Below are 23,782 nucleotides of genomic sequence, written 5' to 3'. Positions count from 1 at the left end.
TGTTAGGCTGTCAGTTGTCCACTCACACTAAGTGCAAGCTCCTGATTTTCTTCTATAATCTGTGATCTAATATTTCAGCATAACTATACCCAGATTGTTGAATATTCTACTCACATCCAAGGAAATATATTGGATCTCATAATCACTAACTGCGACAAAAATATTTCCACTCCCCAAATTCACAAAGATAGCTAACCCATTGCTTAAATCAGACCACTACCCTGTTACTTTAATCTTAACCTGCCTCATAACCATATTGTCAGAACTATAAGTGAATCTATTAATTTATATGATTACTCTAAGGCAGACTTTGATTCAATAAATGAATGCCTTTCACATGTTGATTTTTCATCCTGCTTTAATTCCTCTGACGTAGAATTTATATGGGAGAAATTCTATTTGATGCAATTCAACAGTTTGTTCCACAAATCAAGATAAAACTTAATGATTTTCCCAAATGGCTTACCCCAAGCCTAAAGCATAAAATCAATTGTCTTTGTTCACTTAGACAGCGGTACTCAAAATCTCCCACACCTCATAGTAAAGATCAATTGCAGGCTGCTGAGTTTGAAGTTGCAGAAGAAGCCTCAGCTGCTTGATCTGCATATGAATCTATGCTTATCAATGACTTTGTTACTACCAATCAACCCAAGATATTTAGCTACATCAGAAGTTTGACTAAATCTCCACACACTGTATTACAATGATAACAGTGCAACCAATGATAAACAAAAGGCATCATTGTTTAATAATTACTTTTATTCTGTGTTTACTATTACTAATATTAACCAGTAGCGAGCTAACACCCAACAAGATTTAGTCTCACTCAATTGATATTTCTGAAGAAGATTCTTTCAGCGCTCTTAATTCATTAGACCCACACAAGGCAGTTGCATGGTATTGATGGAATTGGCCAAAATTTAGTTGCATGGTATTGATGGAATTTGGCCAAAATTTCTGAAAAACTGTGCTTCGTTTCTCTATAGACCACTGCACTATTTATTCAACCTTTCACTTTGCAAACATGTTATCCCATTAGGATGGTGCACTCACACTGTAATTCCCATATTTAAGTCTGGTGACAGAGAATCAGTTACAAATTACCGTCCTATATCATTGTTATGTAACACCTCAAAAGTACTTAAAAAATTGATCTGTGATAAAATTATTAACCATCTCAACAAATTTATTTCACCTGCACAATTTGGATTCTTCAAAAATATTCAACAACTGCTTATTCTTCTCGACAAAGTGATAAATATTAATCATCAAACTGACATTATTTATCTGGACTTAATTCCGTAAAGCATTTGACAGTGTGCCTCATAATCATGATCAGCTATTGCTAAATAAATTGACTTGGTATATCTTGTAACCTATGGCTATGGTTTAAATTCTACCTTCTACACCGTCAACAGTGCGTAAAGATAAATAATCAATTTTCTGATTTCCTACCAGTCTTATCAGGGATTCCTCAGGGCAACATTTTGGGCCTTCTGCTATTTCTTGTTTGCACTATCGATCTACCAGACCATGTATTGACTTCAATATTATTACTGTTTGCAGATGACACGAAGTGCTTCACGACTATAACTGATATAAATGACAGTCTTGATCTGCAAAAGGATGTAGATATTCTAGATAGATGGAGTATCAACTCTGGTCTACTGTTCAATCTTTCTAAAATTTTATTCATGTCCTTAAACCCCACCTCAAACATCCTACTCTATAGGCAACAATGTTATATCCAAAGTTTCTAGTCATATATAGAGATCTGGGTGTCATTATTTCATCAGATTTAGACTGGGAACCCCACCACCAACACATAATATCAAAGGCTTATCAGATGTTAGGCATATTACAGCATTCCTTTTAAACAAACATAACTACTATATCCAAGAAACAACTATATAATTATATCACTTGTTAGATCCCAATTAATGTTTTGCTCAACACTATGGAAACCATACCTATTTAGAAGATATTAGACAACTAGAACAGCTCCAGTGTCGCGCAACCAAGTACATATTGAATGACTATACCAGCAACTATAACTCTTAATTACTTGAGCTCAAATTTTGCCTTTAATGTACATTTTGGACATCTGTGACATAATTTTTTTTAATCATAAGCCTAAAAGCCCCTACTGATGCATTTAATACCATTGACTATGTTAAATTTACTTCAGGAAACACACGATTAAGTTCTAGCTATAAACTACAACATGTAAGAAGTACCAGTTAGGCACTGGAGGGTGTACACAGAAGGCAGAGCCTGTTCGCGGTGTTTACCCAGGTTGTATGAAATCAGTGAAACTCTTGATGTTCTGAATAGAGGTCAGTTGGTAGTGACACAGCACACTAATTTCAATTGTTTAATAGACATAACCCACAGTGGCAAATCCCCCATCCCTCCCAAAAAACAACAAGAAAAAAAAACTTTAAACAAGATTGAAATACTCTAATAAAGTAGTCAATCAAATACTCTAATAGACTAGCTGCTACATGTAACACTTAAGAATCCTCTGAGTATATAAATATATATAAAAACTGGCATCTGCAGCACCATCCCATGGGCACATTTAGCCTCTAATAAAGTTGCAGATTGGACATTATGATAACTGAACTACTTATGATTTTACTGTCACTGATACCTACAACTAATGATCAATGTAGACCACTTAGAAAGAGAGTATATTTGTGCATCATAAAACTGCCTTACATCAAAACTTTTCAGTCCTTAAAGCTTTAACCTCCTGCTCCATATGCCTACCATTCTGGCACACACCCCTTTTCCAAACCCTGGATCCACCTCTGACCCATGCATTTCACTAAGTTACTCTTAAGTATTGGATCCCTTAGCTTACATGCCTACTAGCACACACCAGGGGCGGGGCCAGGGTTAGGCAGGGGGATGCACCAGGGTAGCAGGTATATGGAGCAGGGGGACCCAGCTGTCCAGAAGCTAAAGCTATTTTATATGTTTCAGGATTAAACATTTTGGTTTTATGTACAAGATTTCTAAATTATACTGCTTTCTAAGTGAGCTACATTGATCAAGAGTTGCATAAGGATAGTCTATTAATGAGCAGCAACTACAATGGAACCTCAGTTATCCGAACCCCTTGGTACCAGAGGTGGTTCATAAGTCTGAAAAGTCCATATCTCTGGAATTGGTATAAATAACATCATAATCAAAATATTAGTATTTCAACTACCCTAATAGAACAGTCACTACTCTAATAGAGCAGTCATTTCCGTAATTCGAGAATCCGGATAACTGAGGTTCCACTGTATATCTATGCCTATAGGTATAATGAACCTACAAAATGGCATATAATATACACAAGACAATGTGCATTTTATTTGTAAAATAGGTTAAGCGTGCCTTTTGATGCAATGCTAGTGCTGACACAGACACACTGTGACACATTTATTTTCCAATGACATTATGACCATTGCCGTTTACAAACAAAATAACTACCGTGGAGCCCGGGCCTTTGAATCATGCTTACAGAAGCATACATAGCTATAGCTACATCCCGTAGGCATAGCTACCTGCATGCGAAAAATATTAGGCTAGCTAACTGTTGTTGAGTACGTAGCTTAAATTCCAATTTGTAAATGGATAGGTTGACTTCTACATCTATTCGCCTAATGGCTGAGACGTACGCTCTGACGCAACGTGACATCATTCAAATAACATCCTATCCCTGTATGGTATTAAAGCACGTGCTCCACTGATTTTCAACGGGAGTTGTCAGTATAAATCTTCGAGCTAAATATTTACCTACGATATCTCGTCAAGCTCTGAATTGTCACGATCTATCTTGAGCCGGATGTGGAGATACACTTTTGTGGCTCTATTGGCCTTCATCTTTAACACGGTAGGTGATCTTCGCTTTTAAATAGGTCTCAGACTTACAGTACGAAACTGTGTTACAGGTGTCACCAATTCATGTAATTCACGAGGAAAACGTGTGCATATGGTATGATCAGTGCAAAAAGGTGGAAGCAGGCAATATTAAATTTTGGTATAATTGCCTCAGCAATAAACCTAGTGTGCTTATAGCAGACAATAGCTATGCATATGATGTTCTCTCAGAAGTGTGCCCCTGGTATATCAATGCTAAACCAAATTCGACAAGAGTGTGTTGTAGTGTAAGTCAGATGAACACACTGAGATCTGCTGTGAAGCAACTACCACAGTATTTTGGACACTGCCCCTCGTGTTTTAGGAATTTCATGAATATGCTTTGTGCTGTTGCTTGTGATCCAAGTAATTCTTTGTTTATGAATGTGAGGAATTTTTGGATTGACAATCACACTACTAGTGGAATACCTGCAATTGAACTAGCAGACGTTTATTTCACAAATGACTATATAAACAAGTTTTTTAACTCTTGCAAAGACACTGTATTTTCACAAGGAAGGGGGAAAGCAATTGACCGTTATTGTTGTGACTTTTACGATTGCAGTCCCTTTTGCTATAGCAGTGGTCAAGGATTGGTATGGTTAATTGGCTTAAATGCAATGTATGGTTCTGGATTGAATTTTACATTCACTGATTATACCTCTGGTGGAGTTATTCCCAAGAATATGTCAGCCCATAATGGTACCATAGTAAACTGTGACCAGCCAATTGATGGGGTAGCATGTTCTTTCAGTAACTGTCCAGCTACTTGTCCAGTTCCTCCTGACATACGGCGCAGTACAGGATCAGTGAAAGTAACTTCAATTCTCCTTGGAATATTTGTCAGCTTTGTCATGTATAATGTTGTGTTCACAATTCTCATAATAGTGTATCTATGTTTTACTGGCTCCAGCACTAAAGGTTCTATACAAATAAATGTGATCTCAAGATCACTCATTTTAAAAAATGACGTTGGCTACAGATTTGAGCTCTTGACCAGCAGGTTATTTTCAAAGTGGGGCTGCATTGCAGAAACCCACTGGGTCTTGGTAGTGTCCATAGCTTTGATATTACAAAGTGTTTGTTGTGCTGGATTGATGTTTCTTGATGAAGCAACTGATCCTATTGAGTTGTGGTCTGGACCAGACAGCCGTGCAAGTAAAGAGAAGGAATATTTTGAGAAACATTTTGGGCCTGTGCATCGTACATCACAAATAATCATTACAGCTCCAAACAGTTCAAATTTCAGCTTTACTGACCCTCAATATTATGAAAGGTATTATCACTTTGGAGGAATATTTCAGCAAGTTGTCTTGAATGAGGTTTGTAGTTTCAATTGTGTAATTAATTTGTCCTTATGTATTACAGATTTGGTTCATGCAAAGTGAGATCATGAGACTGCGTGTACCTGTGAAAGCAGCAAATGGCACAGAATACAACATCACTCTGAATGACATCTGTTATAAACCACTATATCCACGTAACAAGAAATGTAAAGTTTCTAGTGTGTTGAACTACTTTCAAAATGACTACCAACTTCTTAACAAGCACATTAAACCATTATTTGAAGATATTGCTAACTCATCATATCACATTCATTACTGCAACAAGTAATTTTGAGTTACATAATGAATTATGTGTTAGTATATCTTCCATGCAGGGATCCGTATTCTTTGAATGATTCAGTTCATTTGAAAATTCCTTGTTTGGCAGAGTATGGGGGGCCTATAGACCCCACCATTGCCTTGGGAGGATACAGTGAGTTATATTGCTGCATGCAATATTTAATTTTTTTCATACATTTGAAATACTGTTGAATGAGTCAATTGTTCATAGCTTGCCAATATATAATTTTCATCATCACTACAGCTATTGGAAGAGTTTGTTGCTGTTGTTGTTGTTGTTGTTTTTTTTTGTTGTTTTTTTTGATCTAGTCCACTGAGTGCACTTGTTATGGCATCCAGCCAACTGTTTCCATCTGGTTAAATCTACGCAGACTGTTCTGAATCAGGGCTTAAGAATGTCACCTGTGGATTTATAGTGCTCTAGAAACACAGGCACAGATGAGAAAGCAGATCCAGAAGTGGAAATCATTGGTGTAGTAGCCTAGCTGAATGTTTATGGAATTAAAATATATATATTTGCAAATCTGGTCACATAATTGTGCTGTATGCAAATACAGCATGACTGTAAGTGTGTAAAGAAGATGCTAAAACACTAAGAAGTTGTTCAAGTGGTCTAAATAAATTATACTTGGAGGGCTTTATGTAGTAATGTAATAAAATTATCCCTTGGTAAAATACTTTTTTATTTTAAATAAACCCATTTCCTGGTACTGTTTAATTATAATTATTAATTGTAATTTTGCTAATTGTGGTGATTAGAGTAGGTACAACATGTGGGTAGACATGAACCACTCTGAACCCAAAATATTTGTCCCTCTCATGACTTAGTATGACTAGTTTAGATTTCTACTCTTAGATGTGGCAATGAATGCTTTATTAGTCATGCGGTTAAGGTTCATAATGAACAGTCATGCATACATTTATATGTAAAGTATGCTAATCTGTTTATTGGTAAGCAGCACAGCTATAGAAAGTATATACCATTACTTTATTCACAGGCAAATAGCTAGCTTGATCATGTGCGCCACAGGTTTTCTATCACTGAAACTACTACTAGCTGTATGTTTTGTGACTAGAAATGGATTGTATGGACACTCACCAATGGCCCAGAACTTGAGCACTCTATATGTACTTGCAAGTACAAAATTAATATAATTATTGCTACAAGCACTGCCTATGTTTGTGTATATGAAATACACCATTCGGAAAACTATCTATGGCACTCAGCTTTGGATCATGCTGTATTATTTTCTTAGCATGCCTCCTTGTGTTGTCATACTCACGTATTCCGATTGTGTGCTACTACAATTGATCACTAAAGTGTGTAATACTATGGATACATACAGTAGGGTTTTGCTAAACGATAAGCTGTCATCTACTCCACAAGTAGCCAACAGCTAAGTTTCCTGCCATTTTAGATAGTTTTAAACTTGAGGTTGACCATATCAGGCAAAGGGTGGTGGGAGGGGGTGACAAGGAAGACAAGCGGTTGTTTACAAAATGAAAGAGGAACACATAGGGAAGCCAAGATTATGGGCCGTTCAGGTCTCAAAATTGCAGCACAGGCATTTATTAAATACCACAGAGCTTTACAGCCATATATAGTCATCTTCAGGTTGGCCAGAACTCCATTAAGGCCCTAAAAATGCTCATACAGCTCGCCACTATAGGCTTGGAAAAGCAACCAGCAAGGCTGACTTTGTCAGTGAAATTTAATAGTGTGTTCGTGGTAAAAAAATCAAATCTGCTATCAATCAGATACAGTCACATTTATAATCCAAAGAGTTCTGTCTCCCAATTTACTTTTAGATCTGAAACTCCAACTACAATGTGGACTAAACTTTCTTACTAAATACATAGAGGTTTCACTGCAAACCAAAGTGATAATAAAAATAATATAATTATAAATGCACACATGAGTTGTGTTATGCATGTATTATTACAGGTATGGTGAATGGTAGTGCTCAATACGATTTATCAAAGGCCATTATCATCACATTTTACATTAATAATTACATTGATGAAGAACAAAATAATCCTGCTGAACAGTGGGAAGCAGCGTAAGTTGTCTTTTATTATTTGACACTGTTAGACCATGTGAGAGGGCGGAATTTATTTTGCTGACTGGACTCATGGACTGAACTTGCAGACTAAGCTGAAAACAGCATCTTGCCAATAATCCAGATGTCATCTAGCTCTTACAATGCTAGTGACACCAATATCAAACTAAAACTGCTGAAACTCCTCTTCCTTACAAGTCACGAAGGTTGCACATACATTAACATTTACAAAACACATGCATTTGTGCATACGCATAATTTGTTGCCACATATATGTATTCCTTTGTTGCTCCAGTACTTAGCACTAGTGGTTAGGCAGCTAGAAAATATTTGTAGTTGCATAGCCATGTAATCTCATATTGCCTACCTACTTAATAGTAAGTTATACCATCTGCAAGTGTGCATTCACTACAAAATATGGCTATTTTGTACCTGCCTAAAAAGCTATATAGCTCAACTCAGAGGAGGTAAGCACTATCAATAGGAATTTAATTACATATTTTGACTTCTAACTTATGTTTAATCAGGATTATGAATACAATTTCCAATGCTACTAATTCTCTTCCATTGTTGCCGTTTGCTCTCAATTTTGTGCAATATAAGCTCTTCATCATGTAATGATGTCTCCAATCACCCTGTGTACTAATGTCAAACAAATATGGTTCACTGCACCATTAAATTACACATAAAAACTTTTGATTAACACCTAATTTTCAATGTAACTCTCTTAAAATAACTTGATTGTTCTATACAAGCACTATGAGCTCATGTGAGTGTGTCATACCTCCTCTGAGCTCAGCTAGTGTCATCTGTTTTGTATAATTTAGGGCATGCATGACCTAGTGCATGACCTTCATGACTATAATTATGAGGAAGGGCAGTATAGCAGCAGTTGTAGTCTCCAGCACTACAAGAACTAGATAATGTCTGAATTATTGCTAAGTCTGAGGCCGTTTCCAGCTCAGTCTGCAAATCCAATCCACAATTCCTGTTTCTATTGACTTCGAACTTATGTTATTAACATTTTAGTTTTGTCAACTACTTGAAGAATTATAAAAACAGAGTAAAAAACAGTTCACTAGAGTTTTCCTTCACCCCAGCAGTAAGTAATGGAACTGTACATGTATTGCATGGTTCAGCTATGGCTGATGTTTGTGTAGAACTTTATTCCTTTGACTGAATTTGACCATGGAGATCTAGCAGATGTCCAAATTGTTGCCACCAGCTACAGTTTGATGTTCTTGTACATTGTGTTATTCATGGGTGGCATAGTTAGACACGCTGTGTATGGACTTTGGGATAACAAGGCCAAGGTACAGTATAGTGGTATTTATCTGTGTGTATCCATCTATACGTATGTATGTCAGCAGGTACATGGACATTATAATTGTGCAATATATTATAATTGCTATCACACTGGAATGTTAAAGACAAATGCTGAAAAAATTACAGCCCTGTATAATGCTCTGACAACAAGTAGCCACAAAACTGGGGTCTGAAATCCCTGCTGTATGCAAGCCAAACTTAAATGACACATAGATATCATAATTATGTAAAAAATGCACTTCTGTCAATGCATAATATACAAAATCATATGTGACCTTTTCAATGAAAGCCTCCATAGTTTCCACTTGGCATCACTTGTAGAAATTGCAAAATTTTGATTGCTGCTTTTTAACTTGACATGGCTGCATGCAGCTACATGCAGATGCTTGTTTTTTACAATACTTTCAGTGATGAAAAAACTAACTTGAGAAATCTTTTCACTTGAATAATCACTAACATAGAGATGGAGATTGAGAAAGATGGGTGGGAAATGTATAGGACATTGTCAGAGAAAAGATTGAAAACACAATTATTAAGGCTAAGGTAAGACTTTTACAAGTTCCACATGACTTTCTTGGATCACTTCAAGGGTTATTTCAAAAATTACATACTGCTTCCTCATTCATTTATTATAGCTTGTATAAATAAAATAAGAATGTCTGATGAAGTAATGGTGGACAAAATTAGACCATGCATGCAGTACTGCTCATGGTTATGGTTATAAACTGAAGTATAGGGATTAAATGTGCATTAGTATATCTGAGGTGCAGGAAACCTCTCTTGTTCTACTATTATTAGCTATTCCTTTGTTTCTCTGCTTTTTTCTTTGATCCCTAATCCCCTAATTTTTCCTTCTACGTACTTGTAAAATATGTCCATTGGCAACTATTGGTGTTATTTACAATAGCGCTTGCCTACAGTGATAATGTAAATCCGCAAAAAATGGAACATTGCTGGTGAGTATAATATTATTCTGAACAAGAAGCAGAAAGAAAGTATAGAGTGTGGGACTATTATATACTCATACTCTATGTTGTACTGTTGGAGGAATTTCAAATCAAGATTCTCTGTTGGAGCAGTGACCATGGAGTATTTAGATCATTCGTGCTTGGATAATGCACACCTTGAAAGTATGAAACAAATAACCATTTTAGCATCATCTATTCTTACTACTCAATAATTACCTATTGTCATCCTGTTGGATCCATGGTTAATTTTGAGTATAAGAGTAATATAGTTACGTATACCTTGCCTGTGTTATTGTTTGGTTCGTTAGCCTATTTTATTTTTGCTCTTGTATAACAATCTCATTAATTTTGTTGTAACACAGAACCAATTAAAGTATCTGAAATGTATGTAGGTTTTTGCACGCTCCTTTTTAAGCCATGCAGGTCAGATCTGGGACCCAGAATGCTATCCAGATTAGTGGGTCGTGCAGGTTAGTGAAGCTGACCTGGTTTCACCTGGTATATAGATACGTAGAACACATTTGCCGTGTCCCAATTGCTTTGAAAATGCATAGATAAAATTATCACTGCACTAATGGAATACTGTGTTATGTATGTGCATGTCTTACAGCACAGTAGCATAATATTGGTGAGTTCCAGAATTGTACTAGGAGTACTGGGTGTCATACTGATAGTGCTGTCAGTGGCTGCTTCTATTGGACTGCTCAGTTACTTCAGAATCAAAACCACACTGATTATTGCTGAGGTTGTGCCATTTTTTGTGTTGGCTGTGGGTACTAATAACCTGTTTATCCTTACCCATGCTTATGAGGTGTGTTATTGTCTAACAAAGCACTTTAAATAAAAAGTGCAGTGGTATATCATAAATTAATATTTTCTTGTTTATAGAGAAAGCAACGGTTTACACCAGGTGCACCTGTTAGTCAAATAATGAGTGATGCACTGGGTGAAGTAGGTCCCAGTATTCTGTTGACTTCATTGACTGAGACTGTAACCATTCTCTTAGGTATGTAGTAGTAGTAGTTGTGTGTAGTTGTTTAGTAATGTGACATTTAATCATTTCATTATCAATTAAACATCATTGCTATCATTTCTTGGCCACCATCTTTGATTTCAAATCTAAGACCTAACTTCGAATTCTTTAATATAATTATTAATTATCCCTCTCACTGCCAAGTTTATAGAACCTCCAGCCTACTACTTCTAAACTGCTAAAATATATGAAATATTATGTATATTTAAATTATTCGCATAATCACCAAGCCATTATGTATAATTTTAAAGGTCAAAAGGCAGTCCAAGTGAAATCACATGTACTGCTCACAGCTTAACAGTTTAGCATTGTTTATAATAATACAATAAACAGTTGAATCAATTATCTCCAAGTTTGGTTTTCAAACATTTGAACACGTATGGATGCGCATATATGCATGAGGCCACTGATTTGATACATACAAAAGTAGCAACATGCCACTCTAACCTGTATAATCCATCACCTTACTGTTTCCCTTGGTTAGTAGTACCATTATCACTGCAAAGAATTGTCTACAGTGCTTATTATCAACCATTCAAAAGTATGTGATGATGTCATCTTGCCCACAATAGTGCATGAAGGACATGCTCCCATTCACTTCAGGGCATGACTGCATCTACAGGATAAATAAGTTATGGATTTTTTTCTTCTTTCTCCACCTTTTTAAACACACTTACATGTATGTAACAACTTTAAACAGGCTATAGGACCAGGTGTCCTACAGACCTTCAGCACTTGTTCTATAAAGCCTTAATAAATAAACTAATATCCATTTGGTTCCACACGGGGTACTTTGAGATAACAAGTCACTATCTAGAGTTAATTGACAAGGAGTAAGCATTGGAGTGTTAATGAGATGGCTGCAGGTTCAAGGCCACCCAGGTCCAGTCGTGGAATTTTTCTCCTTTCTCTACCTTTCCAAACACACTTATGTAACAACTATAAACAGGTTGTAGGACCAGGTGTCCTACAGATCGCCTTAATAAAACTAGTATATTAAAAATTTAAAATTTATAAATGAAGTAGGGACCCAAGTGATAAAAAGTAGTGGAACAAGAGATGAATGATGGCAATTATTACAGCATAGCTCGGTGGGAAATCCCTACTTTGGCATGGTATAGCAATTATTTTGCATTTAATGCCAAAGTAGGGATTTCCCACTGAGCTATGCTGTAATAGCCACCATCATTCATCTCTTGTTTCACTAATTTTTATCGCTTGGATCCCTACTTCATTTTAAATATATAATTTTTAGTATATTAGTTTGTTTAGTTTTTGTTAAGGCATACAGCTAGCTATAAACATGTGACTGTTCTGTCAGGGTAACTGCTGTATTAGAGTATCTCTAGTCAGCCTGAAAAGATGTACGATTGCCCAAAAAGGGGTGTGGTTTTGATCGATTATTTGAGTATCTCGATTCAGCCTTCCAACTTGAAGGTGTGTGGTCACTGAAATACAGCTAGTGTAAAAGGGGTGTGTAATCGTGGTTTCAATCAATAGATCAACAATGCGTAGAATGAAGAATGGGCATGATCTTGTGACCTATCGTGAAAGCTATCTAGTACCAGTATCTCCATACAGTAGCGTAGTCTAAGCACCTTAAATAATCTTGTGGCGTCTGTTATGCTGCTTAAAGAAAGTGTTGATAGCAACGCCTCAATATGGTTTCGTTGGATAAAGAAGAAGGCAAGCAGCCTGATGGAAGATAAAAGAAAAGACAAAGTACAGAGGGCACACATTCGTCAGAATTCCAAAAGGCACATCGCACTGGTGAGTTTGATATTGTGGCGTACAGTCGATTTCAGGTTGCTTGCAAATGCAGTGTTGAACAATTCGCACACGTGATTTTCAAACATGATCATGTGAATACTTACGTGCCAGTGCTTTAATGTGTTGAATAACTACCTCTAGGATTATTTAACGATCCAAGAAGGCAAATAGTGTAGTTGCATTGTAAAAAGAAGCTTGGTTGAAAGGAAACAGCTCACGTGTCCAAGCAATCACGCGTGCGAATTGTTCAATTGCATTCACAAGCAACCTGAAATCGACTCTAAAATGGTGGCCGTGCACTGCTTCATTTGGCCTCTAGGCTTGTAACTGTGGTCAGTCAGGCAGTCAGTCTAAAATTCAAGTTTTGGTGATATTTTAAAATTCTGTATCCAGCCACCTGTATGTATTTTGCTGTATTATATGGACTAGTACTATTCCGTAAAGGTGATTTCGTCTCGTAAGATATCTCTAGGATGACTTTTAATGGCAGAATTTTGGGCAGTGCAAGAAAATTTCACCTGGATCCCTACTTAAACGGTACAACCATACCGTTTGATAAAATTAATAAACACAGATGTTACTAAAACCTTTGACAGCAGTTACAGCATGCTTACAAAGTGATGCTACGGTTGTTTACAATCGATTTGGCCATATGGCAATTATGGCAGTGAGTGCATGGGTTAAGCACAGAATCTTTTCCACTGTTTTTCATTCTTGGTAAATTTTGTAGCCTTCATCCCAAATGTAAGTATATATAAAATTTGTTGTACATACTTATCTGATAGGTACAGTGTAATAATATGACCATCTGTCGACATACACAAGCAAATTAAATTTTTGTGTGACAAAAAGAAGACTGATATGTGAAAAATAAAAACTAACAGTAATTTTATTGAAGTATGTAATTTAATATATGTTGGGTTTAAAAAATGGAACAACCACACATGCACTGTATTAGTATAGCGACACAACCAAAAAATTGTGTACTTTTTCATAAAACCATGAAACTTTCCACACAAATAGTAGTCCTCAATATATGTATTTTCAGATATAGTGCCATCGCTGATTTGACCTTTGGTGACCTTTACTGCCATTTTTGTACAGAAAATTGATCATTTTGTCTTTAACTCCCTGATCACGAGGCAGTAATTAACTTGTTAAAACATGGTACCAAACAAAAGATCTTGCTGATAGAAACAACTTGGTTTTTATTTGAAGTCAATAGGTGATTTCATTCTTAAGGTATGAGCAATTGTATTAGCTGTAAAATTTGATAAATATATGCATAATTAGCTTCCCACAGGTAATTCACACCTCGAGGGCAGGTAAATTTATCAAATTTTGTAGCTAGTAAAAATGATCATAACTTTGTAATGAAATCACCTATTGACTTCAAATAAAAACCAAGTTGTTGCTATCAGAATTACTGCCTCAGGAAGTTAAAGACAAAAATGATCAATTTTCTGTACAAAAATGGCCATAAAGGTCACCAAGGGTCAACTCAGCGATGGCACTATATCTAAAATTACATGTCATGAGGAGTACTATTTATGTGGAAAGTTTTGTGGTTTTATGAAAAAGTGCACAATATCGCCAATTTTGGGGGCTACGCCGCTATACTATATGTATAGCTGTACAATATGTACTAGCTAACTGTTGAAAATCAACAGAATTTTTTTTAAAACTGTACGAAGTAATGGTGCAAACTTATTAAATAATCTGTTTGTATCATCAAAAGTTCAGGCATAATAGAAAGCTGTGTACAGTATAATATGCATATTTATAAGTGGTAAAATGCTGCAGAGTATAAAAGAAACTTCTTACCAATAAAGATATGAACAAAAGGTAAAGAAACATTACAATTATTAATCTGATTGTTATATAATCAGCCACAAGTATAAGTTGTCTGATTTTGAAGATGTGTAAACCAATATTGTAATTGTTCTTTTATTTTAAGGTGTTATTTCAACTGTGCCAGCTGTAAGGACATTCTCCTTATTTGCTGGGTCAGCTGTGCTCATCAACTTTCTACTTCAGGTAAGCACAACTATCACATGTGTGGCATTACTAACATCCTACCAACATTATTCTCAACATGTGCATCTACAGATATCAGTGTTTGTGGTTGTACTTGGGTTAGACTCTAAGAGAATGGCTGGTTTCAACTTTAATGGATACCAACTGACTAAGACAAAGAAAGACAACCATGAGAGCATTTTGTTCTTGCTCATGAGAAAATATTATGCTCCATTTCTACTGCACAAATATATTAGAATACTAGTGGTATGTCTAAGTTGTATATTTAAATAGTTTGTTATCAATCTTTTCAGTTGTATACTTTTGGTATGCTATTCTTTGGTATGCTACTTGTGGTATCCAATAAAGATAGTGGCTCTAATGTGTCAATAAAGCAGTCTTCTTCTGATGACTACATCAAAGATGTGATCAAATACTCAAAGGTTGGCCTGCCAGTCTATTTTGTGATAAAGGATGGCTTAGATTATTCCAATGAAGACAACCAGAACAAGGTTTGGTGTAATGTATTGCAGCCATACTGACCTGACTGTGGTACTTACAATTGCTAGATATGTTTTGAAGCTGCTTGGTGTGGTCCCTGCAATTCAGTTACAATGCAGATATTTAGAGCATCACAAATACCAGAACAGTGAGTGATGATACACAGCCGAGTGCACATTAACACTTCTGTCCCATTGTAGTTCAAAGATTGCTAAACCTGCTCTCAATTGGCTGGATTCATATTTTGAATGGATCAATCCCTTGAGTGGTTGTTGTATGGTGCTTGATAGGAAAGTATTTAATAATACAAGATGTAGTAATCAATCTGATCCAAGTAAGTGTATAACTATAGGTGTTTTGATACTAAACATAGCTAGTATTGTATTATTAGCTACTATCATTCCAGGTTCCTTAACTACATTGCAAATTGTTATCAAAGTATACCCAAATATAGATAAAATTGTGAAACTGCAACTTTTTCATGCTGACTACCTAGCTGTTACTCCAGGTTTATAACATTTAGGAGTACAGTGCTCCCTTGATTATCTGACTCCCTGGGACCATCAGATAATCAAAAAGTTCAGATAGTCAAATCCCATTCATTTATATACAGAGCTCTGTTCAAATACTCTAATAGAACATACATCTGAGACAAAATACTCTAATAGAGCAGTCATTTTCACTGTTCGGATAACCAAGTGTTCGGATAATCGAGGTTTGGATAATCGAGGGAGCACTGTATCTTGAACTAAACATGATAGATATCCACTTCCATTGCAGACTTACAAGCATTTATTTATAGAAAAGTCAAATAGTACCAGATGATTTGTCTCACAATAAGACATTAATGTACATAAGCAAAGGCGGATTTAGAAGGGGGTGGGGCTAAGGGAGCTATAGCCCCCTTTTCTAAGTCAGTACTTGGCCAATAATCCTAAATCTTCTATGTGTATCAAAGCAGACTTATTTCAGGAACTATGCATGCATCACTACCAACACAAATAATGTATTTGTAACTATACATATTGTTCAACACTGTTCCAGGAGAGTATAGCTTCCTTTTCCTCAAGAGTTCTTCCAAAAACAGGTTTCGATTGCGAGCTGCATCTCTAGTTACAAAAGTTTTAATTGTGGGTTTTGTTTTATGCAGCAGTGTTTTCCACTGTGGCTATATATATGAGGTGATTAGTGTGGTTTTTTATATTTTAAAATGAATTATATGATTCAAAAGTGTTAGTTGGTTTAATTGGTTAGAGTTATCAGCTTCAGTATAATATGTAGCTACCAACTCAGCAATTTAGCAAATTCTTATGGTAATTTATAGTCTCATAAGGCAGCTATAGCAATGTTAAATCTGTATCGGTTACCTTCTGATATGACCCCATACTGTGAGTTATGGTGCGGACATTTCTAGCTAGCTATAGATCAGTCTTCATAACCTGGCAGATCTTGGAATAAGTTGACTATTACAACAGCAAATTCATAAACCCCTGAAATGCAAATATAGTTGCACTTTGCTAAGGATTGCCAGTGGACTAGCTAATAGCTACAGTACCCTGCTTTGTGCTTCACTGCATTCTTCTGCTTTTCAGTACACTCTTTATTTGGTGTTAAAGCTGACAAAGTGTCACTAGGCTATTATACATACTAATAATTGTGATCTCATTTACGTTCAACACCACTACTACTTAGCTATACATGTTTCTGCCTCACAGATTTAACTGATTAGAAAAGCTGATGCATTATGGTATGTAGCTAGCTACATCTAAATGCTTGGTAACTACAAATGAAAAAATTATCATGCATGCATGATAGCTACTCAATGCATATTGCAATCAGTTTTTATTTAATGGAAAATTAAAATTTAATGATATAAACTTAAATTCCATTATTTTCCACTGAAAAGCTGCAAAATAACACTCAAATTCACTTTTAGAGGGCCTAATTTTCAATAACTCCCTGGGGGCATTCCTCCAGACACCCTACATTGGCATGCCTCTCATGTTAGTGTGCTTTGCACACTATTGTAGTCATTATTCCAAACAATTTGGCCATAGATACTACATGAATCTTACCACTAGGGCCTTTTGAGAAGGCTTGGTATCTTCTAATGTCTGGCTAGTTACCTATGTCCCTGTCCAGCTTAGCCCCCCCCCCCTTTCAAAAAATCCTAGATTTTCCTCTGATAAGTACAGTGGAATCTCTCTTAACAAACTCCTCGAATTAAGGACACAATAGAAAAACCTCCATAATAAGGACAAAAAAATTTGGTTCCAACAGGTCTGGTTACTACATTTTTTTTACCTCTGAAAGAGGAAAATCTCTATATTACAGCAAAAAGTGACCAAAATTTTTGGGTCCCAAAATGTCCGTTATAGAGCGGTTCTACTGTATTATATGTTTCTTCAGTGTGCCAGCCTTGTTTGAGTGACCCTACTCTGTATACCTATCATCGACCTGATGCTAATGAATTCATGCATTATCTTCCATGGTTTTTGAATGAAAGTCTTGACAACACAATCACCAAGTGCAGTCAAGGGTGAGCTAAATGATGTCATTAAACTACAGAGTGGAGATGTCTTTATTAATTGTATAGATATAATACTGTATATCATAGTGCAGTGGATTATGTGGACCAGAACAAAACTATTGAAGGTAATAGTCCAGTCTGTTGATACCATAGACGGTAAAATGATGTTGGTAGTGTACATATTACCATATTGTTTGTTGAAACTGCAATGAAGGGCAATTAGGTTGCGTAGCTGTTGTGCAGAGTATCTTTATTTTAAGGAGTACGAGGAAGTTTGTAATCTAGAAGGTGCAGAAAATAGAAATTGCTGAAACAAGGAACTCATCTGATGTGAAATATATGTTTAACAAACCAGCATGGCTAATGTAGGAATTAAATTTAAACTTTATTGTAGCAGTTAGTTATGTCCTGTGCAGAGGGGGTTCAAAGGGTTCCATGGAATGCCCTTTTGAAAGAGCTTCTCTTACCCAAGATACTCTAATAGAACAGTCAAGATTGATTAAAAAGTCTGGATCCACCCCTGCTGTGGTATACCAAAAGGCATGTATTGGGTTCAACTTATGTTTAACATACTGTGAAAAATCAAGCTAAATCTAAATGTGTGAATGAATTTTTGAAATTCACCCTATGGTTGTGCCTGAAACAATTGAAACTAGCATGGTGCTGTTAATAGCAGAAAACACTTTTCAAATACTTTTCTAAATTTTTCTTGTAATTCAAGGTATCTATATAATTATAATTATTATGGTTTATTCCACCCTATGAATTTAACTTATAATGCTGTGTTTCAGAACTAAAAATTTGCGTAGTGGCTATTTATTTGTCTGGTTCCAGACGCCGATTTCACCAGGCTATTCGTCCGGTTCGGATCACATGGTCCTGTTTGTCTGGTACTATTCGTCCGGCAGTGTCACCCATAACTCAATTGTCAAACACACTAGTTGTATGAAGGTAAGTTTTTGGGTGAGTTCAAGGTGAGCTAGGGTTGGAGCAAGCGAAGTAAGCATCCCAGCGAAGCTGGGCCAACCCTAGCTCACCTCGAACTCACCCAAAAACTTACCTTCATACAGACAGTGAAAGTTATCATTGCGCTTAATAGTTAGGTTGCTTAAAGCCAAATTTAAAACTAACGTGGACACAAGTGACAAAAGCACCAAACTTTCTCCACATATGTATATAGTACAACCTTAACTTAAATTTTTTGATAGGATCCATCTTATTCTAAAAGGACCTTTCCATAAAAGCATTTATAGTTATGTAAGTTAAGAATTTTTAAAATCTGTAAGCCATATAAGTGCTAATGTTACTCTATTTCATGCAAGAGAACATTATGTAGGGTTGAACATTAAACCAAGACGTGATAAACAGTAATATTACTCTCACAAGCATTATTCAATGCAGACAAGTAATTTTTTCATTCATATTAAAGGCTACGATGTATGCAGCTTTTATGATCCAGAAACTGAATAGAAGAATTTCTCTATAGTTGCATACTATGGAAATGAGTATACAATGTATTATTTGCAGTAGCTAATTACATAGTTTGTAAAATATAAATGAAACACCTCTTACATATACTGTAGTCATTCAGATGTCACAGGATGCATCTTACAGAATTCATTTTGTGCTTGTTTGCGAAGTAGCTATAGCTTGATAACTTACCAGCTTATACTACACCAGCTCTTGTTATTTAGTAAGAAAACATGTTCTATTGCTGCTTGCATGACAAAGGTGTTTATGCTGAAATCACATGCATGACCACTACAGTAAGTTTCTTCATACCATTACTCCAGAAGTACAGCTGTATAACATGTAAGTTAAAATTCCTTTACTCAAGGCTGAATTAATGCTAAAAATGTGTATTTGTAGTAGTGGATATAGGATTTCACCAGGGTTTGTGAGAGCAAAGTGTGGTTTAAGTACAGTATGCAGTCACCATGGATTTTTTTCATGAATTTTCAGACAGCTTTTATTAAGCAATAGTAGAGTATAAATGACTACATATACGTAAATATAATTGCTTTGCTGACTGGACAGGTATGGTATCTCCACAGATACGTACATTTCAAATGCTATAGTTTAAAGACTCTTCAAACATATGATGCAATCTGATGAAGTATTGCAATCTTAACTGTAGCAGTGAAAAATAACTTTTAGTATTGCATGTTTACATTCACCATTGCTGTAAAACTTAGCAGCCAAAGATTACACATAGATAGTGTTACACATAGATAGTGTAACATACTAGGTTAGGATTTCAATAACACAGAATTGCAATTTTTCATTGATCAGGTATTGAAAAGTGTAGAATTCCAACTATGATGTTTGGCACAATTGGGTAAGATAACTGCATGTGCTGAAATCACATGCAAAGAAGAGTTCAACTAGCACAGTGGTCATGGTAATTTTATCACTGTGCAGCAAAACTTTATAGATGTTGACTGTTCTAGTCTTTCAAATTCCCACATTCAATAAATCATTCCTGCAAATATAAGTGACCGTGCAGCAATGATCAGTTTTCAAAAGAGCTTAGTTCTTTTCCTTGCTATTTTTATCTTTCTGATATGATACGATTGTTGTATCATAAGCAAACGTGTACTCTACTAGCTTTTCCTAAGCAAGTACATGGTTACATTTCTGGGGGGGTAAACACTCCTAGATCTGAGCCCCTAGGCTGGAAATTGTATACTTCAGAGCAAGTTAATCTATAGATTCCATCTGTCAAAATACGTACAGTACATGCTTGAGGAGAGTGCACATGGATTTCGCTGTAGGGCACAACACAGCCTAGGGATACTTGTGGTGGTGGTCTGGTGGATTATTGCATGCTTTAAGTGATGGTGGTTCAAGTGATTGTAAAAGGCTAGGGGGAGATGTGCTTATCTTTGTGTTACAGGAGGCAACAGTACTGTCTGACTGCTCTAATGGAGTAATTGTGAATAAAACATAATAACATAGACATGTGTTGATAAATATTTAAATTTAATGACATAATTTATAATTTAATGTCACTTGAAATACTATAGATTATTTTAAAGTTTCAAATTACTATTTAAAACACCAAAATTGCAAAAAGGCATATTACCAAGCCTTGAATGGTTTCCCAGCAGGCATTCCTGAGGTGGATCCTATCAAAAAATTTAATTTTATGTGGTAAGGAACTCACAGAAAAAAATTGGTACTTTTGTCAGTTGTGTCCACATTTTTTTCTAAGCCACCTAACTATAACAGGCAAACATCAAGCTAGGTTAGGGTTGGGTTTACCTTTGGTTTCTTCTTCACTGGGTATTCTTCTTATATAGGTTTCTTCTTGAATGACGTGTATAAGGTAGAAACTAAGAGAGGTGGGTAGCTGGGAGCCACATAGCACAGTGGTTACGATACTTCCCTCACACACTGGAGGTCCCGGGTTCGATTCCCAGACAAGGCCTTGATTTTGTTGTTGTTTTTTTCATTTGAGGACCCTTTTTGTCCAAGTTTTTTATTCACATGATCCGAATCAGACGAATAGCCACTACGAAAATTTTAATGTGTTGAATGTACCCATAAGGGTGATTTTCCAAAATTCGGTCGCAGATGTGGACAATTCCTGTATAAACACGATAGTCAACATCAAAAGTGCACTAGTTACTATGAATTGATGTCTTGCACTGTCAGCAAAAAGAAATGGGAAACAGGGCAAAGGAAAGTCCATAATGCATGCATGCATTATATATATTGGCATACCTGTCAGGTTAAAGTGACGTTTAACAGTGAAAACTCAAGCTCGTAGCATTGGCCGTTGTTGAGTTATGCTTGTCTGAAGGAATCAGTAAGTAAGCAAGTAAATCAGTCAGTCAGTCAGTCAGTCAGTGGAATTTTTTTTAATTCTGTAGTAATTAATTGGAAGACACTCTGAAGAAACTTTAGACATGATTCTACTTAACCAATACTGCCAAGGCATCATGAAAATATTGTGAGGCTGGTTTCTGGTCAATCTTTTTTGTGAAACCTCCATGATCCCCAATATACAGTAACTTTATTGTATGGCAATGCAATATGTTATGAGTTGTGTGAAATTGTATTGAATTTTAGCATCCTATCTGATGACCTACCACACTGTTTTGGCATTCCTTGATATCCCTGAAACACTGAGAATAGCCAGAGAGTATGCCAGTAATTTCTCTCTCACACTTGGCCATGAAGTTTTTGCATACAAGTTAGTAGACTTATTCTATAAATCAATTCCATGTATGCGTGTGTTCGCAGTGTTCTATATATATTCTACGAGCAGTACCTTACCATCAAATCAGATGCAGTACTCAGTCTTTCCATCTCACTAAGTATGTATAATTAACTGATAATGAACTTGGTAATGCCTACTAATTTTACTCCTCAGGTGGTGTATTTGTGATGTCATTCTTACTGATGGGGTTCAGTTTTCTATCAGCATTAATTGTGACTGGTACAGTAGCCATTGTTGTTGTGGATATGATTGGGATGATGGTGTGGATGGGGATACCTCTTAATGCTGTTTCACTTGTCAACATCATCATGGTGAATATTTTTGAAATACAGCAGCTGCAGGTTAATGATGCACTATTCTTTTCCAGGCTGTTGGTGTATTGGTTGAGTTTTGTTCTCACATAGTTCGATGGTTTACTCACTCACACTGCCACAGTAGAGTAGAGAAAGCTAAAGATGCTATTACATTCATGGGAACTTCAGTAATATACTAACTACACATTCTACCTCACATTTTAATGTATACTATACTGTAGGTTCTCAGTGGAATGACCTTCACTATGCTCCTTGGTGTATCAATACTGGTGTTTGCGCACTCACAAATTTATGTGGTGAGTGAGGCAATAATTAATCACTGTGTATACAGTTGTTGACCATATAACATGATACTACAGAAATACTATGTTGATATGTACTTGTTAATGATTGTGTTTGGAGGACTTCATGGACTAGTGTTCCTACCAGTGGTACTATCATATATTGGTGAGGATTTAAATGTACTATGAATAATGATGTTAGATTACATTAGGTCCATATTCTCTTGTGGTTATGGATGATGGTAAAGAGTATGAGCCACTCAATTTTGATCCTAAAAAAATCTCATCCTTGAATGATGATATAAGCACTGAGTTGAAAAATTCAATTGCTAAGAATGAGGACGAGAAATGACTGGACTCCTAAATATCAAGTAGTTGTGCCTATAGTTTGTGTTGTTATCAATATGTAAGACACACTTCTGATTCTTACATGCACCATTAATAGTCCTATATGTGTTATTTCACTCCATGAGGCAGCACCGCAGCAGCAGTCAAGTGGTTGGAGCATTGGCCTGATAACTCAGTGAAAGCTGCCAAGCCACCCAGTAGTGCCTGTGGTTGCTGCTACTATGGTTTCCTTAAACAAGAGGGTTATACTGACAGTACATAACACATTTCACCATTCTACCCAGGCACAGGGGTAGCGCTGGCAACATATCATCAACTTTTAACCCATAATAACAATCACAGGTAGAGTAATGGCATTGTTTACAGCTTACAATTATTGATGGTAGGGAACCCTAAAATGAATTACCATAATTCACTTTAGTTTCACGCAGAACAAAATTACGTGATAAAAGTTTTCCACCAAAGGAAATTATTTTACTGGGCTACTCTAATAGAGTATCTACAACACTAGTAGCTACAGTGATAAAAGAATTTAGCCATGTTCTTGGGCTCCTTCTTGAGAAAAAGTCATGAAATATAAATACTATAGCTATTTCTAGTAATTACATAATTTATAAATGCAAAACCATATCTTTAGGGATGTCTATAGTTGAAAGCTAGGCAGTACAAAAAAATTCTTCATGTAAGAAAATAATGTTTGATTACAACAAAAAGCAAATTACATAGCATATTAACGACAATTCAATCACATAATGCTACCAGATTTTTATATTACAATTGCTATTAGATACTAAACTCATTAGATGCATTTGCTATTAAATATCACTGACCACTATCAAAGTTCTGTTAGAGCAGTTCAATATTTTATTTATC

The 23,782-nt window shown here is 36.0% G+C and overlaps 1 protein-coding gene across 5 annotated transcripts; it reads left to right on the top strand.

Moving 5' to 3' along the window:
• Nucleotides 1-3,747: 3,747 nt before the first annotated feature.
• On the top strand, nt 3,748-23,020 carry LOC136263026 (NPC intracellular cholesterol transporter 1-like). 5 transcript variants are annotated; one of them, XM_066057464.1, is made up of 23 exons: nt 3,748-3,886; nt 3,945-5,234; nt 5,281-5,522; nt 5,573-5,670; nt 7,483-7,597; nt 8,627-8,699; nt 8,758-8,910; nt 10,502-10,702; nt 10,780-10,897; nt 14,652-14,731; nt 14,804-14,977; nt 15,025-15,222; nt 15,280-15,359; nt 15,412-15,545; nt 17,621-17,750; nt 17,808-17,866; nt 21,816-21,939; nt 21,990-22,063; nt 22,120-22,277; nt 22,334-22,447; nt 22,502-22,576; nt 22,640-22,727; nt 22,774-23,020. In XM_066057464.1, the coding sequence occupies exons 1-23, from the start codon at nt 3,839-3,841 to the stop codon at nt 22,911-22,913; spliced, it is 3,966 nt and encodes a 1,321-aa protein (XP_065913536.1). In that variant the 5' UTR covers nt 3,748-3,838; the 3' UTR covers nt 22,914-23,020. The 5 variants fall into 5 exon arrangements, with proteins under 5 accessions (XP_065913536.1, XP_065913537.1, XP_065913538.1 ...); XM_066057465.1 differs by lacking the exons at nt 17,621-17,750; nt 17,808-17,866; XM_066057468.1 differs by lacking the exons at nt 3,748-3,886; nt 3,945-5,234 and having other exon boundaries at nt 5,471-5,522; nt 5,573-6,101.
• The last annotated feature ends 762 nt before the right edge of the window (nt 23,021-23,782 follow it).

The sequence above is a fragment of the Dysidea avara genome, chromosome 8, assembly GCF_963678975.1.
Source record: "Dysidea avara chromosome 8, odDysAvar1.4, whole genome shotgun sequence".
NCBI classification, from domain to species: Eukaryota; Metazoa; Porifera; class Demospongiae; order Dictyoceratida; family Dysideidae; genus Dysidea; species Dysidea avara.
The sequence above is the reverse complement of the archived record's forward strand: the minus strand, read 5'-3'. Positions and strand labels throughout refer to the sequence as shown.

Bases quoted from the DNA above. Each gene is read 5' to 3' on its own strand.
- LOC136263026 (XM_066057464.1), top strand. From the start codon at position 3,839: ATGTGGAGATACACTTTTGTGGCTCTATTGGCCTTCATCTTTAACACG. The intron at 15,546-17,620 runs GTAAGTGTATAA...ATGTTTCTTCAG, and splicing joins TAGTAATCAATCTGATCCAA to TGTGCCAGCCTTGTTTGAGT. The intron at 21,940-21,989 runs GTTAGTAGACTT...GTGTGTTCGCAG, and splicing joins CATGAAGTTTTTGCATACAA to TGTTCTATATATATTCTACG.